We start from the raw sequence: 25,088 nt of genomic DNA on the forward strand, positions 1-25,088 counted from the left end.
TGTGAATGCCAGAACGATCCTGCATGTAGGTCCTGGGGGGGGGTTTCTTTCATCCTGACGTCATGAACACAATAAACTGAACTGGACAGAACCACAGCCAGTCGCTCAGTGGTGTTAAAGCTGAATCTTAACAGATGGAGTGAATGAGATGAAAGCAAATGTTCAGTGAAGGGGCCACAAAGGGCCGGTGTAGGTCAGTGTAAGAGAGATGGTCGCATCCCTTATGTGTACCACATACATCCACCACGGTTACAAAAATAAAATAAAAAAAGATCAGTAACAGTAACGTTAACAGCAGGGATCAGATCTCACTCTCGTAGGTGTGCATGTAGGTCTTGAGCGAGAGGATTTCAGCGTAGCTCCGGGTGGTTCTGCGGTACAGATCCAAGCCCGTCAGGATCTCCACGTCTCTGACTCGAGCTGTGTGCATCTTCATCAGGTCCTCCACCCAGCGAGACTCCTCCTCTGAGCTCTGCAGGGAGGCAGCGAGGGGCACAGAGGCATTAGCACATTCTGCTGCACGGATAAACTGTTGTTTGTCAAGAAATAGATCCAACACATGACTCCCCCCAGATCTACAAACTGCTGTTTTGTGTACAGGCTGAAAAGACACATTATTATTTTTTCACCTTGTAGTTTCCCCATATTTCCACTCTATGCTAAGTCTTCTCATTCTACTCTTCAAAATAGTGCACTGTTCCTTTAGGACACCTATTTTTAAGATTAAGAATATAAACAAAATAAGGTATAAAGGTAAAGATTATCAGCCAGGTGCAAAAACCAGCAAACACAGTGCTAGAATGTAAAAAGGCTGCTGTAAGTATCATAGAATAACTTTGTAATAACAAAGGGAAGTTAATAACAAATCTGAACATTTATAATGACAACAGGTTAATGCACAGTGACGTATAGCTACAGTACGTATGTACAACATCCAATCTGAGGTACAGGTAAGTTTGTATGATTAATTCAGAGTCTGTGAGTGACTGTACATCAGTTTAGAGACAGTCATCCAGACATAAAACAGGGAGATTTAGAAGAAGAAGAAGAAGAAGAAGAAGAAGAAGAAGAAGAGGCCGTACACGGTGTCTACTGCACTGTGCTTTAAGAGTTACTGAAGTGTGACGATGCATTCAAAGACGTGATGTTCCTTACGTTGCAGGTCTCGTCGTTGCTGGGTCTGTGTGGCAGAATGAAGGCAGCGCTGCAGAGCGGGCCACTGCAGGAGTCTGCAGCCTGCGTGAAGTCTAAGCAGCTGGTCAGGACCACGAAGTAGTGTGTGGGGATCGGTATCGTCCCGCTCACATACCTGCAGGAAAGGTCAAACAGAGGAATCGAGCTCAGCAACACTTTCACCTCTTAGCAAGGACTTCTTTTTTTCTTTCTGTTTGTTCTAAAAAGTAATATCTTTACAAACAATGCTCCAAACCTGAAAGTTAAACTAAAAAAGGAAGAATTGTGATATTATATATAATTATTTCCTAATAGTCTGGTTATTTGTGTGTTATGATAATAGAATATTATTATTAATTTAACTAGAAAAAAACTGGTGTGGAAAATATCAGTTAACAGAAATTTTAAAAAATGTGTTTGATTAAAAAAACAACTAGTAACTAAGTGAAACAATACTGTGTACTTATAGATTAACTAAAATATGATAAAAAATATACAGGCCTACATGAGAGCTGGTGTTGTGTTTGTATTCTTCAAACTGCCCCTGACAAATGGCCTCCATATTATAATTAAAAAATATTAAAACAAATACTGAGACTAATGAAAACTAAACTAAGCATTTTTAAACAATAAAAAATGATGTGAACTAACTTGAATTGATAAATAATGAAAACTAATAACTCCAGTCATTAAATCTCAGTGTTAGTGTCTTTAATATGAACACAACTATAGTAATGCATAATTGATCTAGGACTGATAAATATGTTGATCTTATCACATACAGCTTGGAGGCTGAGAAGTATTTTAGCCCACTAGGATGTGGGTAAATCCAACTGTTCCCTTTCCAGACATTATGTATTATAATAGTGTTTATAGCTGCTGAATTAGCAGTAAAATCACTGTTCTTACTCTTTTATCTTCTCAGCCGAGTCCCTGACGCCGTCATAGTTGTAGTCAAATATGGGTCCGACGAGCATGTTCACCCCGTTTCTCTCAGTGGCGTATTTCTTCACCAGTGCTCTCTGGAAGTAACCCCATATTCCTGAGACGGGGAGGTGGGAGAGAGTTGGAGAGAGTGAGAGACGACACGGTGATGAATATATCAGTACTGATTTTTAATGCAGCAAAAACAGGTTATCAACAGGTTGAACGGACGAGGACTCAGACTTACTCTTGAATGCAGGATACATGGGAACAGTGTTGGTGATGAGCACAGCGTCGTATTTTTTGTCAGTGGCTGAAGACAGCTCTGTCAAAAAAAGAGACAACAAAAAGAAACATGATCATCTCAGGTGCAGTGATGTTCTCAGGTCGCTGGATAACATGTTACTACAGCTGACGGGAGTGAGGGGATAGAAATATGAAGATAAGACCCATCCTGAGGTGTGGGAGCTGTTTTAATGGTAGAAACTGGTGATAATATAAGAGCGAATGAAAGACTGATTCATTCTACAATGAATATATATATAATTATATTATATTATATATATATATATATATAATATATGATTATACACTTTTTATAATTTACATTGATCATTTAGTCAACAACAACAAAAGAAAATGGTTAAATTGTCTGATCAATAGTCCCAAACATTCATCTTAAAATGAAATTAATAAGCAAGAACAGCTTATTTTAGTTGTGTAACTGTGTGTGTGTGTGTGTGTGTGTGTGTGTGTGTGTGTGTGTGTGTGTGTGTGTAAACGTACGTGGTGGGTAGAGGAAGGCGTAGGTGATCTGTTTGTCTGCCCGGTAATTGGTACAAGACTGACTGTAGGCTGGAGGGACTCTGGTATCAGGTCTCACACAGTTGGACAGGGCTTCAGGTAGAGGAGACACTTCTACCTGGAGGACCACACACACACACACACACACACACACACACACACACACACACACACACACACACACACACACACACACACACACACACACACACACATTACAAGATGTGTAATGAGAGGGGAAGATGTTGAACTCTACTTTCGGCAGCAGGGGGCGCTTGAAGCACACAAAGTCATTATTGGGACAAACTGTTTCATATATTGAACCAAAAGAGAAAACAAACATAAAATATTTCTGCATTTGAAATCAGTTTCTGGATCTTTGCAAATTGTGATTAGATGTCACACAGGGAAGAATACAAGACCATCACATCCAATGCTCACAGGAAGATTTCACTTCACTGACAACTCTTTCATCTTAACTTTGAGAAACATCAGTGATGTCACCTTTGATACTTGGATATCTGACCGCTTGGCCAGTAGCTCTTAGTTGGTTGGGATGCCGAATTTCCTCAAATAAAAACCAATAATAAGCCAATAATCTAATAAAAGCCAACAAGCACAAATCCCTGGGAAGACAACAAGGAGGGATAAACCCCCGGTGCCTGTTTTAGCATGTGTATGCCGTTTATATATAATCTGCATTTCCAGCACTTTAGTTTAATAAATTCAATGATATAATCAAAATATTTTCAACAGCTTGTTGTTCTGGATCATTTAAGACGAATTTCAGTCTGTGTGTGTGCCAAACTATATTTTGTATGAACAGTAATAACACAGTAATAAAACTTTAAGATCAGGAAACAAGGAGGCACTTATTATCAAACAGAGGGGATTAGAAATAAAGCCTGCCTCTAATATAAGCAGTAAAAGCCCAGTGCCCTCTGCAGTTGAGGTAAATAAAGGCTCTGGTCATTATTTCAGGACAAACAGTAAGTCAGTAAGAAATATTTCTATCAAATAAGTGCAAATAATGAGTGTGGCCACTGTAGTATTTTGGAAATGTGAACAAAATCACAACAATATCAGGTTACTAATCTAATGAACAGCCCTGGATTAAACCAGAGTTGTATTTCACTTAGACTTAGGATCATCTCTTGGGCCATCCTGCAAGCATGTTTTGGAAACCACTTTTAAAGGTAATATTATTTCATGTGTTGACAGTTTGCTGACAGTTTTAGTTGCACAGTAAATATTCACAATTCTGTCCAACCAGGGGGAAGAGCACGAAGAGTACCTGTCTGCTGACAGTGAACGACGTCCAGAGCGGCATGGAGAGCGCCTCGCTGTAGCCGCTGATGTAGTCACTGTGGTGGAGGATGGAGTATTTGGTGCGGAAGAGTACAGCAGGCCGACCGTACGGCAGGTTCCTGCTGTCTGAGAGAGGAGGAGCGCAGTAGAGGAGATGCAGGTGTGTAACAGGACATGATGGGGGTGTTGTCCCTTTACAAAGGCACTGTGGGCTAGTTTTCATTTCAAGAGGATTCACTGGACGTTTTGGGTATTTATCTTAGATTATGAGTTTCTTCATCCTCTAATTCTGATATACTGCTTTAAATATCATTTATTCATGAAATTTCCAGTAGCATCACGAAAGACTGACCATCAATAGCTTGCCTCAGTCGCTGGTTTAGCTCCTCCACTTTGTTCTGTAAGAGACAGAGCCAGAGTGACTCCAGGTTATAGCCTCGTACAAGGGTCACTTTCAAACCTCTCTGGCCCCTACTTTTTACACGCAACTGCAAAAAGATCGGAGATTGAAACAATCTCTTGCCAGAGATCTACATGGGAATCACAAACACAGTGGAGACAAAGTGACGCGCTGCAGAGGAGCGCTGGATCCAGCTCACGTCCAATTCATGCAGTTCAGGAAGCAGATCTCAAAAACACACTGACAATGTCTGGACCTCGATGAAAGAGATCAGCTCGTTAGCCAACGAAATAGAGATTTTATCTGAATGAACTGACTGACTTGGAGGTGAATTGACTCCAGCTCTGCAGCAGGAAGCAAAAGAGGCAAAAAAAAAAAAAAAGGTTATTTCAGTTTTAAGGAAGCTGAGAAGAAGACAACAAAGCAATCAGGTATTTAGATACATTTGTACAAGTCAAACAGGCCCATTAATGCACTCATTCAGACAGACCAGTGATCAAATAATCATGGATGATAATGATAGGCCCATGCAGATGGTTCTTTTTACAGGTGTGCTGTGTAAAAAGAAGGTTTAACTGCAAAACTGAAAAGTTCTACAACAAACTTGGTGTCCTCTCCCGGGACGACACACAGCTGGTCTTCCCACTCTATGAGACTACAGCTGCCCTACAGATCGAGGGAAAACCTACTAATCGCTCTATTTCCAGCATTAGCATTGACTGAATGTGTCTAGAGTCACTACAGGTTTTCATGAAAAGTCATTTTTCTGGTCTGCGCTGACACTTCAGGGGGATTATTATGATTCTTTGTACAAATTCTTTCTCATAATTGTGACTGCATCCCTTAAGACTGCATTACAGATCCAGAACAGTACAACAGACACAATATTATGTTATCTATTGAATTACTAGAACTCAGAAATTACTTTTTAAATGCATAACCATTGAACCAGTGGTCAAACCTGTGAAAATTTCAAAGTTGTAATAAACAGGACGCCCATATTAGATAACATCTATGCATAACTTAACTTTACAGCTGCTAAAACTTGCAAGATAAAAGTTGTCAGTAGTTATTATTTCTTATTAATTCACTCTGAATTACTGACACATTGGAAATATATTTATCCCAAAACAGGTGATGATGCTCAATGTTTTTGGTTTCACTGTCTAAGTGAGCTGACAGACTAAAAAAGACTAAAAACAAGTATTCCTTTCAGCAGTCTTCAGGAAGCTGGCCCCAGGTCTGCCACTGAGTCATCATGGCTGACCTTGTCTTCGCAGTTGCAGCCAAGGTCGTCTGTTCCTGCAGGAACAAGACCGGAGGCTAATGGCCTGGAAAGCTCCTCTGGCATGGTGGGCCTGAAGGGGGGGCCTCTCAGCAGGTGGTTCAGGCTGCCATGGGTTCCATTATTGGGGGCCGGTTTCAGACCCAGAAGATCTGAGAGGAAGAGAAATTAATTTCATGTCAGCTAAAAACAAATAAGCAGAAGTATTCCCAGATAAAAACATCATTTATTTTGTAACTAGTGAACTCACACAAGTGTCTGATAACATTATGGAAATGATCCCTACTGAGACAGACCAGAGAAGATCCTTTTTGTTTGCTGTTATAGCGCTCTCTTCAAAGCCACCAGACTCCATTGACAAAAACAATAATTCTAACTTGTAGAGCACACTGGTTGCTTGTGTACTGCTGCCTCAGTCAGTTAGTTTTTTGTGTTACTGAGTGACACAAATATTGTGATGGATTCAGACTAAGCCTTTAAAACACAAGTCACACAATAGAGATCAGCGGTAGAGGAGCAGCTCCCTTGTTCTGTGTTGCTGTTTTTGTCAATGGAGTCTGGTGGCTTTAAGGAGAGAGGTATGACAGCCGACTCTTGTCAAAGAAAAAGGGTTTTATTGTTGTCTGTGGCTGTAGGGATCTTTTCCATAATGTTGTCTGATGCTTCAAATAACAACCTGAGCCTGTCAGTGGCAAAAATAAGGTTAAAGGAATACAGTGCAGCTGTTGTAGACCATGTGCATCCCGTTATCAAAACTTTTGGTACCTACAAGTCATCATATATGTCAAAAACAAATAGGGCCTTGGTTGAAAAATATCAGAGTTATCCTTTAACAACACATTTTGGCTAGTTTAACATGACTAGACTCAAACACATGCTCTCCCACCCTGTTATCCACCCAAGCACACAAGGACGACACAAAAATACGTCTTACCACACATGACGTTATAAAGCTCAATGTTTTCAAAGGCTGGAACTTTAGTCTTGTATTTGAATGTAGGTCCATACCCGAGGAAAATAGTCTGGAAATGAAAGTTAATGGCACATGTCAATTGATTTGTCACAATAAATGACAAGAGTTCATATATATCATTGTGAAGTGTGTTATGGATATTGACCGTTACTTCTTAAATAGGGCATCCTACAGGCCGGGAGAGCAGTGCATACAATCAAGGTGCTGCTCTGGATATTAAAATCCCGTCAGATGACTGATTCAAGTGGATTATTAGGAGTACCTGCATGCTGTTGATCTTATTGTCATATCCATGGTCACCAGAGAAACCACAGTGCCTCTTCCCCTCAGGAACCTTTCTGCAATGAAGAGTATGAATCATGCATCAGTATTTGGTTGTCCATTGGGATTTAGCTCTGTCTGACCTAAGACTGTAAAGGTCACACAGTAGACCAGCACAATGCAACTAAGACTAGTAGAAAAATCTTTATTATCAATGCTATTAGACTCATTCACACATTGATCATTTGGTACAAAACCTGGTTGGAATATTACGCCAGATAACCCAGAGAGATTTTCTGCAAAAGTCCAAACACAAGCTAAAATATTTCAATATTTCAAATCAGACAAATCAAGTAGAACAGTGGCAATGACAGCAGGGGGTCAGTGTGTCATTAGGTCTGTAAGTACTGGAAATACAACAAGTGGTAAATGTTTCTGAGAAGTGTAAAGAGGAAGAAGAGGGTGAAGAAACAGGATGAAAACAATACGGTCTTTTCCTGACTTCCAAGTGACGGCTGAAAACCAGCAAGGTTCTTCGAATGGCTACATTAAAGTCATAGGTCAAAGTCAAAAGGCTTAGAAAGACCTGCTGTTTTATACCATCAGGGTTTAAAGTGTCAGACTCTGGTGTTAAATACAGTTTAACAGCAGCGTGCCGTCAGTATTCACTTACTTTAACCCCGTAACCCAGGACAACCACTCCTTTTCACAACTCAGGCCACGGTCCTCTAATTGAATAACAGCCACTTCTTATTAAGTGTCCATTAAAACACTACTTCCAGTTATACACTGTAATATGTGTGCGTGCAGTGAGTGTGTGTGTGTGTGTGTGTGTGCGTGCATGGATGTGTCTAGGGGTGAAGCCACAAGCATGTTAAAAATTTAAATGCCTGGCTGACGGGGATATGAGACAAACTTAGTGTTTCATTTGGTGTGAACAGTTTGTTGGTTTGGGATTTACGCAGACATTGACTAATGTATGTATGTGTGTGTGTATATGTGTGTGTGTGTGTGTGTGTGTGTGTGTGTGTGTGTATGTGCTCCGACACTCTGCTCACAGCTTCGGTGCCAACGATTAGCTCGTCTGTCTATCAGTGCTGCACAGAAACCTCAAAGATCTCTTTCATTTAGCAGGCCTGTGTGTGTATATGTGTGTATATGTGTGTGTGTGTGTGTATATGTGTGTGTGTGTGTGTGTGTGTGTGTGGCCCTGTACTGGAGAACGTAGCTCTCCCACGGCTCACCAACCAAAACAGCATGACAGCTCCACGCAAAGGGACCGTTACTGTTAGTCGGTTTGTTTTCTCTCTCAGTCCCGATGACTTCATGGTTTACTTTGTCACTGAATCACTGCAGTAAGACTTTTCAGAGCTCCACATCAAACGCCTGTCACACTTCATTTTAGCAAGTCGTTAACATTTCAGCAGCTGCACCTCTGAAAAAGATGTAGGTTGGGTTTTTTTTTGTTTTCTTACATGTGTGGTTCTGGAGAGCACATCTTAAAGCTTTTCAGCACTACATGTGTTGATGATACGTTGATAGCAGCCCATGTTGACATGAAATGTGTTTTAAGTAAAGCGAGATGTGGAGTAAAAAGCTGAAAACGCCACATCAACACTGACTCCACAGAACGTTAGAGCACTTTCCTGGTAGCAGATGCAGCAACAACATCACACTCCTTCTCTCTCACCTGTCTGACTGGTTCGGATTTAACCCTTTGAACTCTTCTTCCTTTTTTTTCCACTGTACAGTACTTGTCTTAGCTAAGAGTTTTATATTTTATTTTACATTTTCAGGATGGGTTATGTTAGACTACTCACAATGTTTGTCAGCAGGTACAGTAAATGTGCATGCAGCATGAAGAGTGTTAATGTTCCACCAATAGAAGAATCTTGTTTTTCTTTCTGTTTTAGCACTTTAGTCGGAAAAATGGAGTGATAGTGTAGGAAGAGAAGGTTTGTTTGTTTTTTTTACTTCCATTTGGGAGGAGTTTTTGGTACTGCAGCTCCCATCATGCCTTGGGTGATGTAAACAGGAAGTATAACGATGCCGTGAAGAATATTTTGTGCATTTAAACATTATTACTAACATGCAACATTACAAAGAACATCTTCAGAACTTCCCATGTGCTTCATTGTGCTGTGTCTCCATTTGACATATCGAAAGGTGTGTCTGTTTTTAAATCTGTCTAATTAATTTTAAAACCATTGCCTGTTTATTCTCTATATTATTGCACTTCCCGTGGTAGTAGTGGTACAGTACCTGGCCACGTGCCACTTCCTCTCCACCAGCAGGTGAATCTCTTCAATGCGTCGGTTGTTGGCGTAGTGCAGTCTCTTGGGCAGGTGCTGCTTCAAGTACGGCTTAAAGTGCTGCTCTGCCTTCTTACACTGGAACAAAGACAAGAGCCATTCAGAGAAGTGAGAGCCAATAACGCATGTTCCACCTTATTTGTGCTATAATAGTATAAATTGTTCTTATTTATCTTTTGATGTGAGCCTGATACTTACTGTTAGATTTGCAACAACAGCCTTAGGGTCATCTGAAAAAAGAACAATGGTCAGAGCAGGAATAAGAGGGCAGACATCCTAACCAACGTTAAAGGATAACTCCAGCATTTTAAAATAAGGCCCTATTTTATATACTTTGGGTTCAAAATGTCTGGTAGGTGCAAAAAGCTTTGGAAATGATCCAGTAGATCGCCTCAGTCAGCAGACATGATTGGCCTGCGAACAGGTTATAATGTAACGTAATCTTTTGGGGCAACCATGGCCGTGAAAGTACATCCACTGTTGTTATTCAAACTCTTGTGTTTTGCAAGATAAAATGACTGTTTTGTCAATGGAGTCTGGTGTCTTTGGAGGTCTATCTCTGCAGGCATCCTTTCCAAAGTCTGAGCCTGTCAGTGGCAAAAACAAGCACTTTTATTGGATAGTATGGTTGACAGTATGGTTGACAGTATGGTTGCCCGTTCCTGGCTGTCTGCTGTGGCAAAAAACTGGACCAGTTCCAAACCTTTTGGACCTACCAGTCATTTCAACCCCAAATTCTTATTCCTTATCCTTTAAGCTAAAGTCTGTGAAACAAGGAAAACAAAAAAAAAGAGCTAAATACATCAGCAAAAAATCCTTTTCTTTTGGTCTCTTACATTTGGGGTTGTTGGGGTATCTGGAGCGTATTCTGCCCAGAGACCCAGGGATGAGAATGATGTCATCAATGTTGGTCATGTAGTTACTGAGGAACTCTGTGCGATCACAGTGGGCCTCTTCCATACCTGAGAACACACAGGGCGGCGAGTGGGAGTATCGTGACTGCCAAATTATGAAGTCAAAGGCGCCACATCCCACATAATGATTTTTAATACCTTAGTGTGTGTGTGTGTGTGTGTGTGTGTGTGTGTGTGTGTGTGTGTGTGTGTGTGTGTGTGTGTGTGTGTGTGTGTGTGTGTGTGTGTGTGTGTGTGTGGGCGTGTGTGTGTCTGTACCGTGATCCCCCACCAGGATGATGTTGACACAGCGGTGCAGTTTCATCTGTTTAAGTCCATCCATGAGCTGGCCAACAATTCTGTCAATCACCCTCAGAGGGTTGTTCAACTGAAACACAACAAAGGGAGTCAAAGTCCTCTGAGTGTGTGTTTGGATGACACACACACACACACACACACACACACACACACAGATGCACACACTCAGTACTCACATCTGTACTCATGGGCCCCATTTTGTGTCCGTATGTGTCTGGTTGTTCAGAGTGCATGGCGTAAACGTAGGGTCTGAAACAAGATGCAAGTCACATGGGAGACGTGTTTGTGGGAGCTGTAGTGATGATATAATAACTGACAGTAACCTTATTTCCTTATTTCAGAACTTTCAAAGTGCTTTACGGCGCATTATTTACTCAAGCTATTACGTACAATTTACTACTTTACCGTTTCCATTGTGAGCTACTTGCTTCCTCTAATCCATTCCATCTAACATGAAATTATTGTAATTTCACTACACTTCTTTGACAGTTCGGGTTGTCGCTTGCTTCCCAGATAAAGATCTTTTATTAACAAAACGTATAATCAAAATGTGATTATAAAATACAATCCATTAACCCTTTTAAGGCTTTCAGTAAACAGTATCTAGTTGTTTCTGATGTCTACAGACAGAGATATTTATTTTTAGGAAAAGAAGAGGAGAAATTATCCAGTAGACTTTGATACTTTAAGTATACAGTATTTAGCTGATAATGCTTATGTACGTTTACTTAAGTTGGACTTTTACTTATGTATTGTTCTAATACCAACATACGTATTTTTTAGTATTTTGCAAATATCTTGATCAAGTATATTGTAGGGAAGAGAGACAGCTTGAATCTCAACAGGGATGTAGCAATTATGCAATTATAATTTCATTTTAACACTTGGAGGAGACCTGGTTTTAATTTTAAATTTAATTTCAGGACTTATACTTGTAGCTGAGGAATAGCTGCCATATTCAAACCAAGTGGGGATGAATGTACTCATTGAGAAGTCAGACCAGTATATACAATGATTGGATATAGTAAATCAGTTGTTCCCACACCTGCTAAACTCTGGCTGGAAGTGTTGGCAAAGAAAAAATAAACAAATAAAACACAAGAAAAGAAAAAACATTATGTTAAGCAGACAAAAAAAGGAAAAGCTGAATTCACCTCTCCCCATCAGGGAGGTGGAGCCACTGCAGCATGGTTAAAATCCTCCTCTCCAACGGGATGGTGCTGTAACACAAACACAAACAATGAAGCGTCAACACCGGTTAACATGTGAAGAGAAGCATACCTGCAAGTGAGAAACAAGCCAAAGAGTTAAAGTAATCCTGCCACCCTGCCGCCTTCATGGACCATTAAACCATTAAACTCCAAACCGTTCGTTTTAATTCTCAAAGAGCCTCATAAAGTTGAGGGATGCAGAGGAGAACAAATTTAAAGCCCTCTCACTGTTTAAAGTGTCTGTGAGTGAAAAGCAGCCTGTATGCTGCCTGTGTAGTGACGAGGCCACCAACCAAGCTGCTGGCTGTCATACAGTCCACAGCTGTCAACCATCAAGCCCACGACCGAGGCCCTGAATGGGGCTTGATGTGTGAGGCGTTAGCGGGCAGCTTGGAGGAACAAGAAGGTGTGGTTACATTGCGTTAACACTTGACAGCAGGCTTCTCTCTCCATGTTTGCTCCCTTTCTGTAATTTGGTCTCTGTTCACACTTTCAGCAAAAAGTTCCCTTCTACTGTTTTATACTTTTCTTTCTTCCCCAGTCTCTCTATCCTCCCTTGGTCTCTGCTTGTGGTTAGGGGGAGACCTCCCAGAAAACTGAACCCAACCAGTGAGCCAGTCGTTTAGCCACAATCCCTGGTCCCCATTACCACGCCAACCCCACACTGGTACTATAACGCTAAGCTATGTGATGTTTTGTCTAAAAAGGCTTTCTCAGAAATGTCAGCACGGACTTCCACTCTCTGTCTCCCTGTCGTATGCACGCTCCCGTCTCTATCTGCTTATTCTCTCGGTCTCTCTCACACACCTCTGTCAGTGCCAAGTGCAAGAAAAGCACTGTAAACCACACTGTGGACGTGCCCCCGTGGTTCTATAGAGCGGTACGTCTGCGACCCCGGCTCACAGAGGAATCCTGCACAGTGTAAACAGGCCCATTTGCACAAATTGCTGTAAAAACAGCCCAACGCCATCCCTCTGCTGAGATCTGCCTCCCGCTCCATCAAAGCCTTCTCTGTGCTGATAAATGTGGGCTCCTTTGTGTTCCACGGGCTATAGGTTTAGAGCAGAGGCCTGAGGGAGCAGCAGGAACATGAAATTTACAGTCCCTGAATCATCGATTACAAGATGGTAATGCAGGGGTCTTTGAAGGATAACTATTTTTACATATTGTGGGTTGGAATCTGGTCAGAATGGATCATTATGGAGATCATCCTGCCAGATCTTTTTTTTTTTGTTCATCAGAAACAGCTGTTTTTCAAACCCACCAGACTCCATTGAAAAAAACAATAATTTTACCTTGCAGAAAACTGCAGAGGCTGTTCTCATCAGTTAGTTAGTTAGTGTTACTGTGTGTTACACAAATACTTTGTTGGATCTGAACTTACAATTTAAAACACTAAACTCACACAATTACACAAACAAACTAACTAATCAAGACAGTGGTAGACCAGCAGCTACAGTTTAAAAGTACTGTTTTTGTCAATGGAGTCTGGCTTTGAACTAACGGCTATTTCTGGTAAAACAAAAAGGATCTTACAGGTCTATGTCTGCAGTGACAGAAAAAAGAGCCTTATAAGATTCTTAATTAGGATCAGGCTGAGACAAGAGGTATGAGAACATTTTCAAAATCTCACATTGCTGATAAACTGAGCTAAGTTATGTCTGAGAGACATAAACTGGACAGGATCCAAGTAATCTGCATTGATGCTCTAAAGTCACTGTAATTCAAACCACTAACAGGAAACATAGCACAATGTTTTTAACGTGTACTTGTGGTTGTAAAGCCTCCAATATGATCATAGGTCATCGTGCTCATTTTTGGCAGTGTATGAATGTGTTCTTACCTGGTATGAGAGGAGATGCAATCAGTATATTAAACAATCTGCTTCTGACTCCCCACGAGTGTTGTTTACCATCCCTGATTTAATTATCAGGCAACATGAACAAATATCAAAACACTATTCCAGAGCAGCTCGCAAATCTGAAGTTCTGCACTCTGCCTGCAGCAGGAGCTTTAAATTGCGCTGTCTGAGCAGCAGGGTGGCACAGCGAGGAGAGGCTGCTATTGCAAAGCATCGACTCAGCTGTAATGCCCGTGAAAGAGACTTTCAGCTCAGGTTAGTGCAAAAGGCAGCAAGTGGAGAAACTATTTGAGTATGACGGCGGTTGAGGTCATGTACAGAAATTACTGGCATGGAGAGGGGGCTGAAGATTATGTTTCACTTTTGTAAAAAGCAAAGGCCTCTCCAGCATTATCAGGATTTTCTTTGAACCAAGGCCTCTCACCGTCACTTCATATGATACATTTACACTTTAACACATTGCTCTTTTGATACATTGAATGTGTAACGTATGCAGACTATACACAGAGCAGACGTGACAACACCGTGTCTTTTTTCTGGCTGCACCTAAATTGCACATAAATTGTCGGGATGTGTGAGTCACAGGCAAACCAAGACAGCAAACCTTCATTTAGACCCATTTTTTACGTTTGGATCCTGAACAGCGCTGTGAAACCTCAACCTCTTCATTGAGAAGCATTTACTGAGATCACCTACTGACCTTTCATTGAAAGAGGAATATATTTTGTGACTGGCAGGTGGAAACTTACACGGGCCAGAAGAAAGTGGCAGCCTTCACTCCCTGTTTGAGCGCTGTGATCCAGATCTAGGAGACAAACAGTACAGCCTCATTATTTCATCAGTCTCACATAGTTTAGCAGGACACGATTGTAGCGTTACCCTGGACCCAAAAAATACCATGACCGTGACAAAACTAAGGTCAAGAAGGATATCCCACTGTCTAGACCAACTCCTGGTACTCCGAAACCATACGGTGGGTTAAGTTTTTATTTTAGAAGACACTGGTGAAGCCTTGTTAGTCAGTAATTCATCCTGACAAAGTATTCTGTTAGGAAACAACAAATGAAACTGGGAAAAATGAGTAAATCCCCAAACTCTGCAGACTGCTTCATGTAAAAGCTTTGGGCTTGCAAGAGCTAAATGTGATACAAACCCAGCGCTCATAATCACTTATCAACATCTGTTGTTCATAAGTGGATAATAAAGCCTTTCACGCTTGGTTTGTTAGATCTGAGTCCTGCTATTCCTACTGCAGTTGGCTTCAAAAGAAAAGTCTTTCCTGCCTTTGTTGGCCTCCGATCTGTGAATTTGAAAAAGCACTGGCGTTCAAAGCCCGACTGAAAAGTTATCCACTGTCACTACTAAATATACGGCCACAGAGTCGATGAACTACAGATGGTTGACAGAAGATGAGAAGAGAAGAGAAGAAGAGGCACTTCTTACTGGCTGTCCTCCCCACCAGCGGTGGTTGAGCTTCTCTCTGCTTCTCAGGGTGAAGGTGGCATCAAACACCGGGTCATACATGGAGTTACCAACGATACCATGAGACTCTGGGTACAGACCCTGAGAGAGATTCAAACATATTACACACTCTGTACAAACACATTGAAAGCTTATACTATATATGAGTGTGTGATTGCTCAGTTTCAGTGCTGCAGTAATGGTGAAGCCATTTAGGACATTTCCAGTGGTGGACTATACATTCACATACTGGTGTCAAGCAGTTCTGAGGTACTTGTACTTTACTTGTGTATATATTTCAGGCTACTTAGACCTTAACTCCATTTTGGAGGGAAATATTGTACGTTTTACTCCACTACATTTAAGCTATGGTTTCTTTTAACTAAAAACAAATGTTAGCATGCTGTACTTGCTTATGTTAAGACAATATTTAAGTTACAGCTGAAATGCAAGCTGTACAATGGTAAGCATAAGTAAGCACATAAGTTATTCAGTTGTAGTGATACTTTGATGCTCCTGAGCCGTACCGTAGCCAGTGAGTAGAGGTTGGGGAATGTTTTGGACGGGTAAACAGGCCTCATGTATGGTGCGTGAGTTCCACATGTTCCTGAAAACGGGAAACAGAGGAAAGGAAACTCCCAGGTTAGCAGAGAGACACCCAGACACCCACAAATGGCATCAAATCAGTCGTCAGCTTGTCTCTTGACGCTCATAGTCGTGCCTGCTGCCGAGAGAAGAGCGTAGAGATCTAACGGCTAAACCAAATCTTTCTCTCAATCCTGTCCAGGTCTTACTCAGTTTCTCGATGTTGGGTATGACGCTGTTTCCTCTCTTCACGTAAGAAGCTCTAAATCCATCCACTGACAGCATGATGAGTGGCGGGCGCACAAACCTGCCACACACACACACACACACACACACGGGAGCAAGAAAAGAAAATGCTGTTATGTGATAGTAAATCAGCCTCGATCAATCCTCCATGTGGCATTTTAAAAAAGGTTTAAAAGAGGACGCAAACTGTTGCTGAATGAAGAAAACACCAATGCTTCATTGATTCTCCCTCACTGTTCAGGATAAACGTACCCAGCAGGACATTCAGACGTCTTGATCTCCTCACACTCGTCCTGCAGCCATGACGTGTCTCCTGAAAGAATATCAGAGGAAGACACAGATCAAACCCTGATGGGTGAACAGCACATGCTGGTGAATAAATATTTCAAATGTATGGTTATTTTGGGATTAAAGCTGCATAGATTTTTGTCATATCATGTCACTGTATCCTGACAGTAGGACACGAGACAGGTAAAAAAAAAAATCAGCTTTCTCTGGTTTCTCCTGGTGCTGCTGAAGTCAAAACTCTCTAGCGCAGTATCAGTGCACATGCTGCACAGACCCCTTCTCTGGAGTCTGAAGCTGTGAGGAGCTTTGGAAACACAGTGGCTAAAAAAACAACCACCAGCCATGAACAACACATGTTATTTCTAGCTATGTGGAGTGTTTCAGTCTCACTCCGGGGAAACACAGGAGAGGGAGTCACAAAGCACTTTGATATGTCGAGTCTCAGGCAACCAGCAGCCTGGCTGTTCACAACAGAAGTGCATTTCTCCACACTGGTCAACAAGCAGTTGTACTCCTCTGCTCTTATAACGTCCTGCAGCTCTGCAGCTCCTACCGGCTGCCTGAAGCCTTCTAAAAGCAGGCTGACTCGCCATCTCCCCAGAGGTCTGAGCAGCTCTGTGGCTCCCCACTGCTACCTGGGGCACCGTGGCTGTCTGGCCATTAGCAGTGCTACTGTAGTGTGCTGCTGTGGACGCTGTGGTTGGCCTGAGGCAGAACTGAAGCGCAGCAGAGAGGTCCTGCTGAGTTCACTCTCTTCTTTATGTTACCAAATGCTGCTTTAAATACAGGAAAAGAAAAGGTTTCATGGATACTTCAGAAATGCTCCTTAAGTGTACAAACCTCTGAGTGAGGGGAGCCGCTGAATGTGTTTGACTGTCAGCAGGGACACACTGAGATGATCATTGTGTTTATTAACTACATGCATGCAGCAGGTCAGTGATCAGACTTCTCCTCGACCTCCGACCTTATTTTGTATTACTAATTGTAACAATACTGACAGAAGAAGACGCTGCTTCCTGAGTGTTGGAGCTGACAATGACTGCACACTGACAGGACAGACAGAGCAGAGACTTTCCAGACACCACAAACGTGTCTGAATTTAACAAATAATCAAATGTTTAAAAAAAATCAGCGTGCTGGAGAAAGCTGACTGTAACTCACTTATTTAAACACATGTTAGTACACATCTTACTTATGTTGTTTATTTAGAGTTTTCTTTATGTTTGTTAAAACTTGGGAGATTAACTGTATCCTACGGGCCAAGAACAGACGGGGTCCTGTTTATTTTTGTATTAAAGAGAAATAACCACAGCAGTTGGCATCTAAAGTGACCGACATAGATGATGACTGGGTTGAAGCTGCTGAAAGCTCACAAGCTAATTCACTTTAGCTAACTTAGTCTGTAAAGTGAAGTTAGCGGTGAACTTGTTCTTGGTGGATTGTTTGTTTGATCATTTGCAAGATAATAAGACATTTGTCCTGAGCTCTGATCTAGACAGTAAGCATTTCTGTGTAAATCACTGTAATATACAGACACATTTAAACAAATAAAGGACACACAGCACATTTAAAGTCGCAGACCTTTACACAGTGTCTTGTAGTTGGTACAACAGTCTCCTCTGGCCAGGCAGTCATCAGAGCAGTGGCAGGCATGTTGTTCATTTCGAGTCTCCCCACACCGATCTTTGCTGCACTCATAACCCCCCTCTGTAACACAGGAGGGACTTTAGCTCAAAAAATAAAAAATGTTCACATAAAAACCAGAGGGAAATAAGAACCGTAGACTCTAATACCTCGGTGTATACCCAACTAATCTGATAAACTGGTCCTGAGACCACAAGCACTGAAAAATGAAAGCTGATACATCCATGTGTCAGTGTTTTGGCTGAATACTGACAACATTGCATGTATTCTGGCCAAATTCGCAAGATGAGAACACCGGATGAGAGCTGTACTGTAGGATAGTGTAGGATTTGACAGTGTCGGGGCAAAGACCAGAGTACAACCATAAAAGCGAGTGTATCATCATTTTCAGGCACAGGGGGGGATTACAGCGGCGAGGGAGCGGTAAGTCAAAGACCACCAGGCTGAAGGAGAGAACATAAAACCAGACCACCAACACTGGAAGCAGGGAGGAGGGGGAGTGTTGACGGAGAGACGGGAGTACATGAAAAGCAACAAACAAGTACAGCTTGTGTTACAAGGAAGAAACCTGTTGAGACCCACATCAAGTGTGTGCATATTAAGTCCATGGATCATTTCCAGCTCACATAACTGAATTGTGCAGCTGGACGATCAGATTTTAAAATTACACCAAGATATTTCTGAGTCTTGATTAAAACGCTCAGCAAAAAAAATGTCACTGAACATTTTTAAGCACTGCGAGTTATTTTCCAAACAAAATAGGGCTGAAGTACATAATAATCCCAGTCTGGCTACACGGCTGCATAACACTGAGGGTCATCATCATCAAAGCAAGCAGTGGTGGAGGGAAGTATTCAGATCCTTTACTTCAGTAAATGTAGAAATACCACACTGTATATATTAAAGTGACACCAAAGTAAAAGTCATTTTAGCTAAATATACTTAAAGTATCAGGAATAAAAACAGTATAAAACATTATTTGTTACTGATGCATTCATGTGTAAGGTAGAATAGACCAATATCACTGCAACACATGTTATAGACTCATCACATGTTTGGTAAATGTGTAAATGTGAATCTTTCATGTTAATGACATAGAGGCAATCACAGTATTTCCCCCTGTATTATAGTAGAGCAGAGGAATCAGATGGAAACACTTGTACTGAGCGCAGAACTTAAATAACTGTACTAAACTATTCCAACACTGATGGCAGCACATCAGTAATAACACAGTGACACTGAATGTCTGATGTCTTTGTTTTTAAAATCACAGCAAAATGTCCAATTCCTGCATATTAAAACAAGTGAGTTTTAATCATAACACTTTCTGATTTCTAGTTTTTAAGTTTCTCACAGTGTGACCACGGTAATGTTTGCTGTGTCTACAGTCTATCTTAAAAAAATAAAAAACCAGGTCAGAGGACAGGCAGCATGGAGGGTGATGGAGTACCTGTCCGGAGGCAGAGCTGATCAAAGTCCGAGCAGCAGCCGTTGTAGGTCTTACACAGGTTGTCACAGCGACAGTTTGGCGGCTCCAACTCGACCAGCTCGAAGCACCTGTTCCTGCAGGAGCCGGAGGTCGGCACGTACTGAGACGCAGAGCGGGCTGAAGGTGGACGACACAGAAATACACCTTTAGTATGTTGTTATAAATGTTACATAGTTTCTGCTCTGGGATGAAGGATGAAGAGAGAAGTGAAAAACTTAATGCACAAGTTTTAGTTAAAGTGGAGGTTCATGATCTGTCGTCAAATGTGATTTGAGGCAACCAGCAAATCCTCAAATCATAGATGGGCGTGGATAATGATCATGTCTATGATTTCTAAGCCCCCTGTAGGATTTTAGGTAATATAATATAATACTTTAGGTATTGTCATCCCTCAGTCTTGTTACCTTACTGGCTCCACACAGAGTAAGATGACTTTAAGTTATAATTACAGGTCTATTCATCTTGTTTTTCCTTTTATCTTGACACATGTGAATGTAAATTGAGGATTCTGGTGTCATGAGTCATTTTTCTTGGTGCAGTATTTCCCTTCATTTCCCTCCTGAGGGTTTCTGCCTGAGGACCTGGAGTTGGTCCAAATGCTATTAATAAAATTAAAGGCAGTGATTCCAGTAAGCAGGGACTCCTTCTGCCATTTTATTGATTTTTTTTGTCTGGCGACACTAAAAACCACACCTGATTTTGTTATTTTGTGGTTTATTGAGGTTAGTGGAGAAACATCAGGTGTGTGTTTAAAACTCTGCTCTCTTAAAATCATACTCATACAATGCTGCCATGTTCTCTTCTGCTCAGGAATGTGTTGATGTGGACGTCATGATGAAAGCTTAGGACACTTTACCATTTTTACCAATTAAGTTAAACTACAAGCCCTGATTTTTGGTATATTGGCGCATTCATGTGGTGCCGGAATGAGTTCCCTACTGGGAAAGTTCACACAAACGCCACCTCTAGTTGGAAAAACAACTTGGTAACTTTTGGTGCATGATTTTCTGACTTTGACATCACATACACAAAACAATGCGGGCAAAAACAAATGTTTGGTTGATGATGGGAAACTTTTTATTAATTCACATATTCACTTAATTTGTAAGTTGCTGTCGATGCAGAGTGACCTAGATTGGTTAGAGAAGTTAATTATTAGCACTAACCCTCAATGCAAATGAGGTAAAGCAATATTTCAGTGGTTTTAGGGAATGTAGTGAATGTACTGGTGCAAGTCTGGGACAAACTAACTTTGCAGTAGAAAACTTCAAACTGTTTAATAAACTAAAATTAAAAATGCAACAAGTCTTTGTGTCCATGTTGTTTCCACAAGAACGACTTACCAGCTCAGGAAATGGGACCATCCAAGGAGCACGTGAATAACATACACTCACATGTACCACATTTGTCGTTTGGTAGCAGTGTCTTTGTTGCCATGTTTCTGTGCTCTCCAGCCACCTGCACTTGCACCTGCCCACCAAACTACCTGTTCACCTGTGAGCCTAGCTTTATCTTTATCTATCTGGCCATTAAATCTTTGAACTGTCTCTACCCGCCTCGACTGTCTGCATTTGGGTCCATCTCCTGCTGCCTAACACTCATCGGACACCCAGTGGTTCCAAAATTTTAACAATTGGCTTCACAGTTCATGTCTTTAAAAGGAAAAGTTAAGTACCACCTGCACTCATAAATACTGTATGATTATAACATACTACTAAAACTAAAACGGTAATGAAATGATCTTTGATAATTACTGTGACCAAAGGTCTGTAAGCCAGGAGCCAAACTTAAAAGCCTCTCCTGGGACCCAAACTCACTACGGGGACACTCAGCTGCCCTAAAACACAATAATGCTCTTGTCCACGTTGGACCCGAATGGCAGTGGCCCAGCTTGGACCCCAGCCCACAGTCTGAGGAGCCCCTGACTTAACTGAAGACATCCTGGAGATGTGCGAGTGAGACGGAGTGAACTTATTGCTACATTTCTAACAGCACGCTCCTTGTCCACTAACTCAAGAAAAAAACAACCCTGCAAGCAGAGAAAACTGGAGGATGCCAACCAGTGTTGTTTTTTTTAAACGTGGGTCTGTGTGTTCCTGTGTGGACATATGTGCATGTGTGTGTTTTTGCAAGCACACGTGCATATGCATGTGGATATGAACTCCATGTGTGATACACTTTACACACATACACACTAATTCTTTATGCTGCCCAGCTAGCTGGCACAGAGTGTGGACTCAGAGCGAGGTGCAGCTTCAATAAGACTCACTGCAGGGCAAAGGTGAAAACCTCCTAGAGCGCACAGTCTGTGTCCTCTGGGCTCCATGGGTTTAAACATTTCTGCTAATGTGACAACTTTCCGGTTTTCAAGGGAGATTACTAAAGATTGCTGCTGAACAAGAATGGAGGCATTTTCAATTTCTTAGGAACACGATTAGATATCAGCTCAGTTGATCACATTCATTCTCTAAACTCTAAACTTGAAATGTTGTTTGTCTTGTTTTTGGACTAAATACGGCATCTTATTTTGAAAAAATGAAATAAAGATATTTGAAATATTGTGATTGTAAACAATTTATACCACCCAGATGAGGGTGATGGTGTGGCATAATGGGTTTTTGTAGAATTCTTGTTATAATATAGCAAAATATACAGCAACCAAACCCCATCAAAGACTGTAGCCGCTGCCTGTTACTATGACAATCTATGGCACAGTGAAGCAAACCTCCAACTTCTCATGCCGACAGGTTTGAGAATCAGGAGCAGAAAATGAGCTCCAATGCTCTCTTAATATTGACTCAAGGTAGAGCAACACAAACACACTCTCTCTCCTCAAACACACACACACACACACACACACAGGCTGCCCAATCACGACCCCGCAGGGTTACAGTGATCCATTGTAAACCCCACCACCTCTCCGCTCGCTCATTTCATATGCACTGGCAGACACTTCATATAGAAAATAACCCAGCAAATAAACGGCGGGAGAAATTCCTCTGGAGCTGGAAAGTTGGTTCTCATCTAATTGCATGTTGTTCAGGTTGAGAGGAGGGATCTTTAGGAGACGGCCCAGGGGGGAGAGGGGGTTGGGGGGGGTGGTCTGTCACTCTGGTTGACGTTGGGGTGACTGATTGCACTTGAAGCTCACAAAGTTTAAGATTTACTCAGCTCTAAAAAAGACTCCAAGGTTGTTTTCTGCGTGTGCCTGGACGTGGAGCGTTGCTTTAGGCATGTCCTACCTACACTTGGCCAAGACACATTGAGGTGGGTCCAAAACACACTTCACGTTGCCTGTGCTGAGACGGTTTGGCAACAAAATTAAAGTGTGCGACTTTCTCTGGGGCTGACTTCACTGAACATGTGTGTTGTTGATGTTCTGAGAAGCTCTGGCATGAGCTTAATGCACCTTCGCATTCTTCTCAATTATTTGACACCAAAAACACCTCACATTAGTAGTGTAGTGTGGTGATGCAGGGCTGCAGATACGTTTGTAATTAATGATTTATTGTTGATCAAATAACTGTTTTATAATTTATCTTTCAGCACATATAATATGTCTTTTAACTGCTTGTTCATTGCCTTATCAATTCGTCTTGTCAGCACCAGTGTGACAGAATGATTATTGATCTATCGTTAATACATTTATAATACATTTCAATAGCAGCACCGTCATTTTCAAGCAAAAATGACAAACATTTCAAAATTGCAGCCTCGCAGTTGTGATGAATTGCAGCTTTTCTTCGTCTTTGTGTGATAACAAAGTGAATCTAGTTGAGGTTTGGACTGTCAGTCAAACCAAACAAGTACTTTTGAAGACGTTATCTTGGACTTGGGGAAAGTGTTCTTCTTTATTTGTTAATATTTCAAACACCAAATGATTAATCTATGAATCAAGCATGTCATCAGCTTATTAATCAATAATGAACATAATCTTTAGTTGAAACCCTGCTGTATAAAGGACCTCAGGCGTAGCAAGATAATTAACAGGGTTGTAAACAAACTCATTTTTCTCCAAACCTTTGAAAGACTTTTCTCTGATCTTTGCTTTTCTTTGATGAACGCTAGTTAGTTACACCCCTTCAGAGCGGGGCCACATATTGTGTATCACATAATGACGTGCTTTATTAATGCCTAGAAGGAATATTCTGCTGTAATTATAGCACACCAGAGGAAAAGGACTCCAGGTTGTTCTTCTAACTCTGGACTCACAAGCAGTCCAGGTTCTCCACTCACTCCCATCACTTTGATACTTTACTGATCGTTATAGGAAACTTTTCTCTCGCCTACTAAACACAAGAAGGCCAGAGGTCAAGGTGAGTTTTACACTGGCCGCCCTGAGAGTGGGAGGGATTCAGTGTCTTTTTCAAGGCTATCCCACTTGTGTTAATATTCACCAGCTCTGGGTCAGTCAGTTCAAAGATGTTCTCTGCGTTTCCCAGGAAGTACTCACACTCTGTCCTGCCTGAAGTCCCGTCCTCTCCTGAGCGTCTGGGCCGGTCGTAGACAAATCCCGAACACACATCAGTGCCACACAGGACTGACAGGATCCAAACAAACTGAGGTGACAAGAAGAATCAGAATCAGGTTTATTGTCATTATACGGCAAAGTACAATTAAATTCCATCTGACTGACCTCTCCCATATGAAATTTACAAAAAAGACAATAAAGACAATAAATAGAGATATAAAAATATAAAAAGTAAGCAAAAGAAATACACAAGTATCAAAAATAACAGTTTCGGTACATACAAGTCTGATATTAGAACAGGATCTTATATAACTGCTTCACAGGCTATTCAAGTGTAATCTGGTTTATTCTCCATTAGAGAGTTGACACAGGGAACAAAAGACAAATACCACAATATATACTTTCAATGTAATGTAACACATTTCTAATATTTTGGCTGACTTTACATTTGGTGTGATTATAGCAAAAATCTTCAAAATGTCCTGTCTTTTAAAGGTTTGCTGTATTAAAGACAACAATAAAGTCAGGAGTGTCTGCAGTGCACTGGTTCCTTCAAAATTAATTCTCACATTTCTATTTTCTTAAGTTTGTGAAGCATCAACCATACATTTGGACACTTGATCAAAACACGGATTTAAAGAGCACTTCCTTTATTGAAACTGGTCTAACACAGGTCATGTTGGCTGCATTTTCTCGATGACCTGCAAAGACTGGTGCTGTGCTTAGTTCAAAGTGAATAGGGACCACCGCATCAGCATAACAATCGCCTTTGATAGTTTGTTCGCCACCTGGAAATGACAAACGAATCTACAATTGTTTTGCAAATGCTTAGCAGCTGGAAGGAAGGAGGGAAGGGGGTAGGTATTCAGTTAAAAAAAAAAAAAAAAACTATCACAATGAGTAATGCAAGCTACCAAAACACACGTTTAAATGCGTAATTACGCATGGATTTACGCACGGCGAAGTCTATATTCTGTAGTGGCCCGCAGCTTAAACCTGCAGGCGTGGACTCTTACCGTACCGTTTGCTGCAGCAACATGTTCCTCTGTGGGGCTGAGCGTAGTCCTGTGCTGTAGGTCGGAGAGTGAGTGATGCTGACTCCAACACCGAAGGACCACCGGAGAGGAGGACCGTTGAAGAGAACAGGAGGGAGTGGGGGAGGTGACGGAAAGGAGCGGACC

The 25,088-nt window shown here is 41.5% G+C and overlaps 1 protein-coding gene across 1 annotated transcript; it reads right to left on the minus strand.

The window, feature by feature from the left end:
- Window positions 1-301: 301 nt before the first annotated feature.
- Window positions 302-24,974, minus strand: enpp2 (ectonucleotide pyrophosphatase/phosphodiesterase 2). The gene is made up of 25 exons (XM_070835480.1): window positions 24,929-24,974; window positions 23,890-23,995; window positions 19,398-19,553; window positions 17,885-18,010; window positions 16,268-16,328; window positions 15,979-16,076; window positions 15,712-15,791; window positions 15,167-15,286; window positions 14,473-14,528; window positions 11,806-11,871; window positions 10,828-10,900; window positions 10,613-10,721; window positions 10,277-10,402; window positions 9,639-9,670; window positions 9,391-9,518; window positions 7,130-7,205; window positions 6,829-6,916; window positions 5,877-6,046; window positions 4,562-4,607; window positions 4,196-4,335; window positions 2,884-3,019; window positions 2,345-2,422; window positions 2,083-2,215; window positions 1,156-1,309; window positions 302-472 (listed from the first exon to the last, which is right to left on the minus strand). The coding sequence occupies exons 1-25, from the start codon at window positions 24,944-24,946 to the stop codon at window positions 302-304; spliced, it is 2,547 nt and encodes an 848-aa protein (XP_070691581.1). The 5' UTR covers window positions 24,947-24,974.
- Window positions 24,975-25,088: the final 114 nt, after the last annotated feature.

The sequence above is a fragment of the Pempheris klunzingeri genome, chromosome 8, assembly GCF_042242105.1.
Source record: "Pempheris klunzingeri isolate RE-2024b chromosome 8, fPemKlu1.hap1, whole genome shotgun sequence".
Classification (NCBI taxonomy): Eukaryota; Metazoa; Chordata; class Actinopteri; order Acropomatiformes; family Pempheridae; genus Pempheris; species Pempheris klunzingeri.

What these genes read in the sequence shown, in the direction of transcription:
- enpp2 (XM_070835480.1), bottom strand. An exon ending in ACTGAGGCAAGCTATTGATG is followed by an intron (nt 4,336 to 4,561) that starts GTCAGTCTTTCG and finishes CTCCTCTCTCAG; the next exon opens with ACAGCAGGAACCTGCCGTAC. An exon ending in CGTTCACTGTCAGCAGACAG is followed by an intron (nt 3,020 to 4,195) that starts GTACTCTTCGTG and finishes GTGGTCCTCCAG; the next exon opens with GTAGAAGTGTCTCCTCTACC.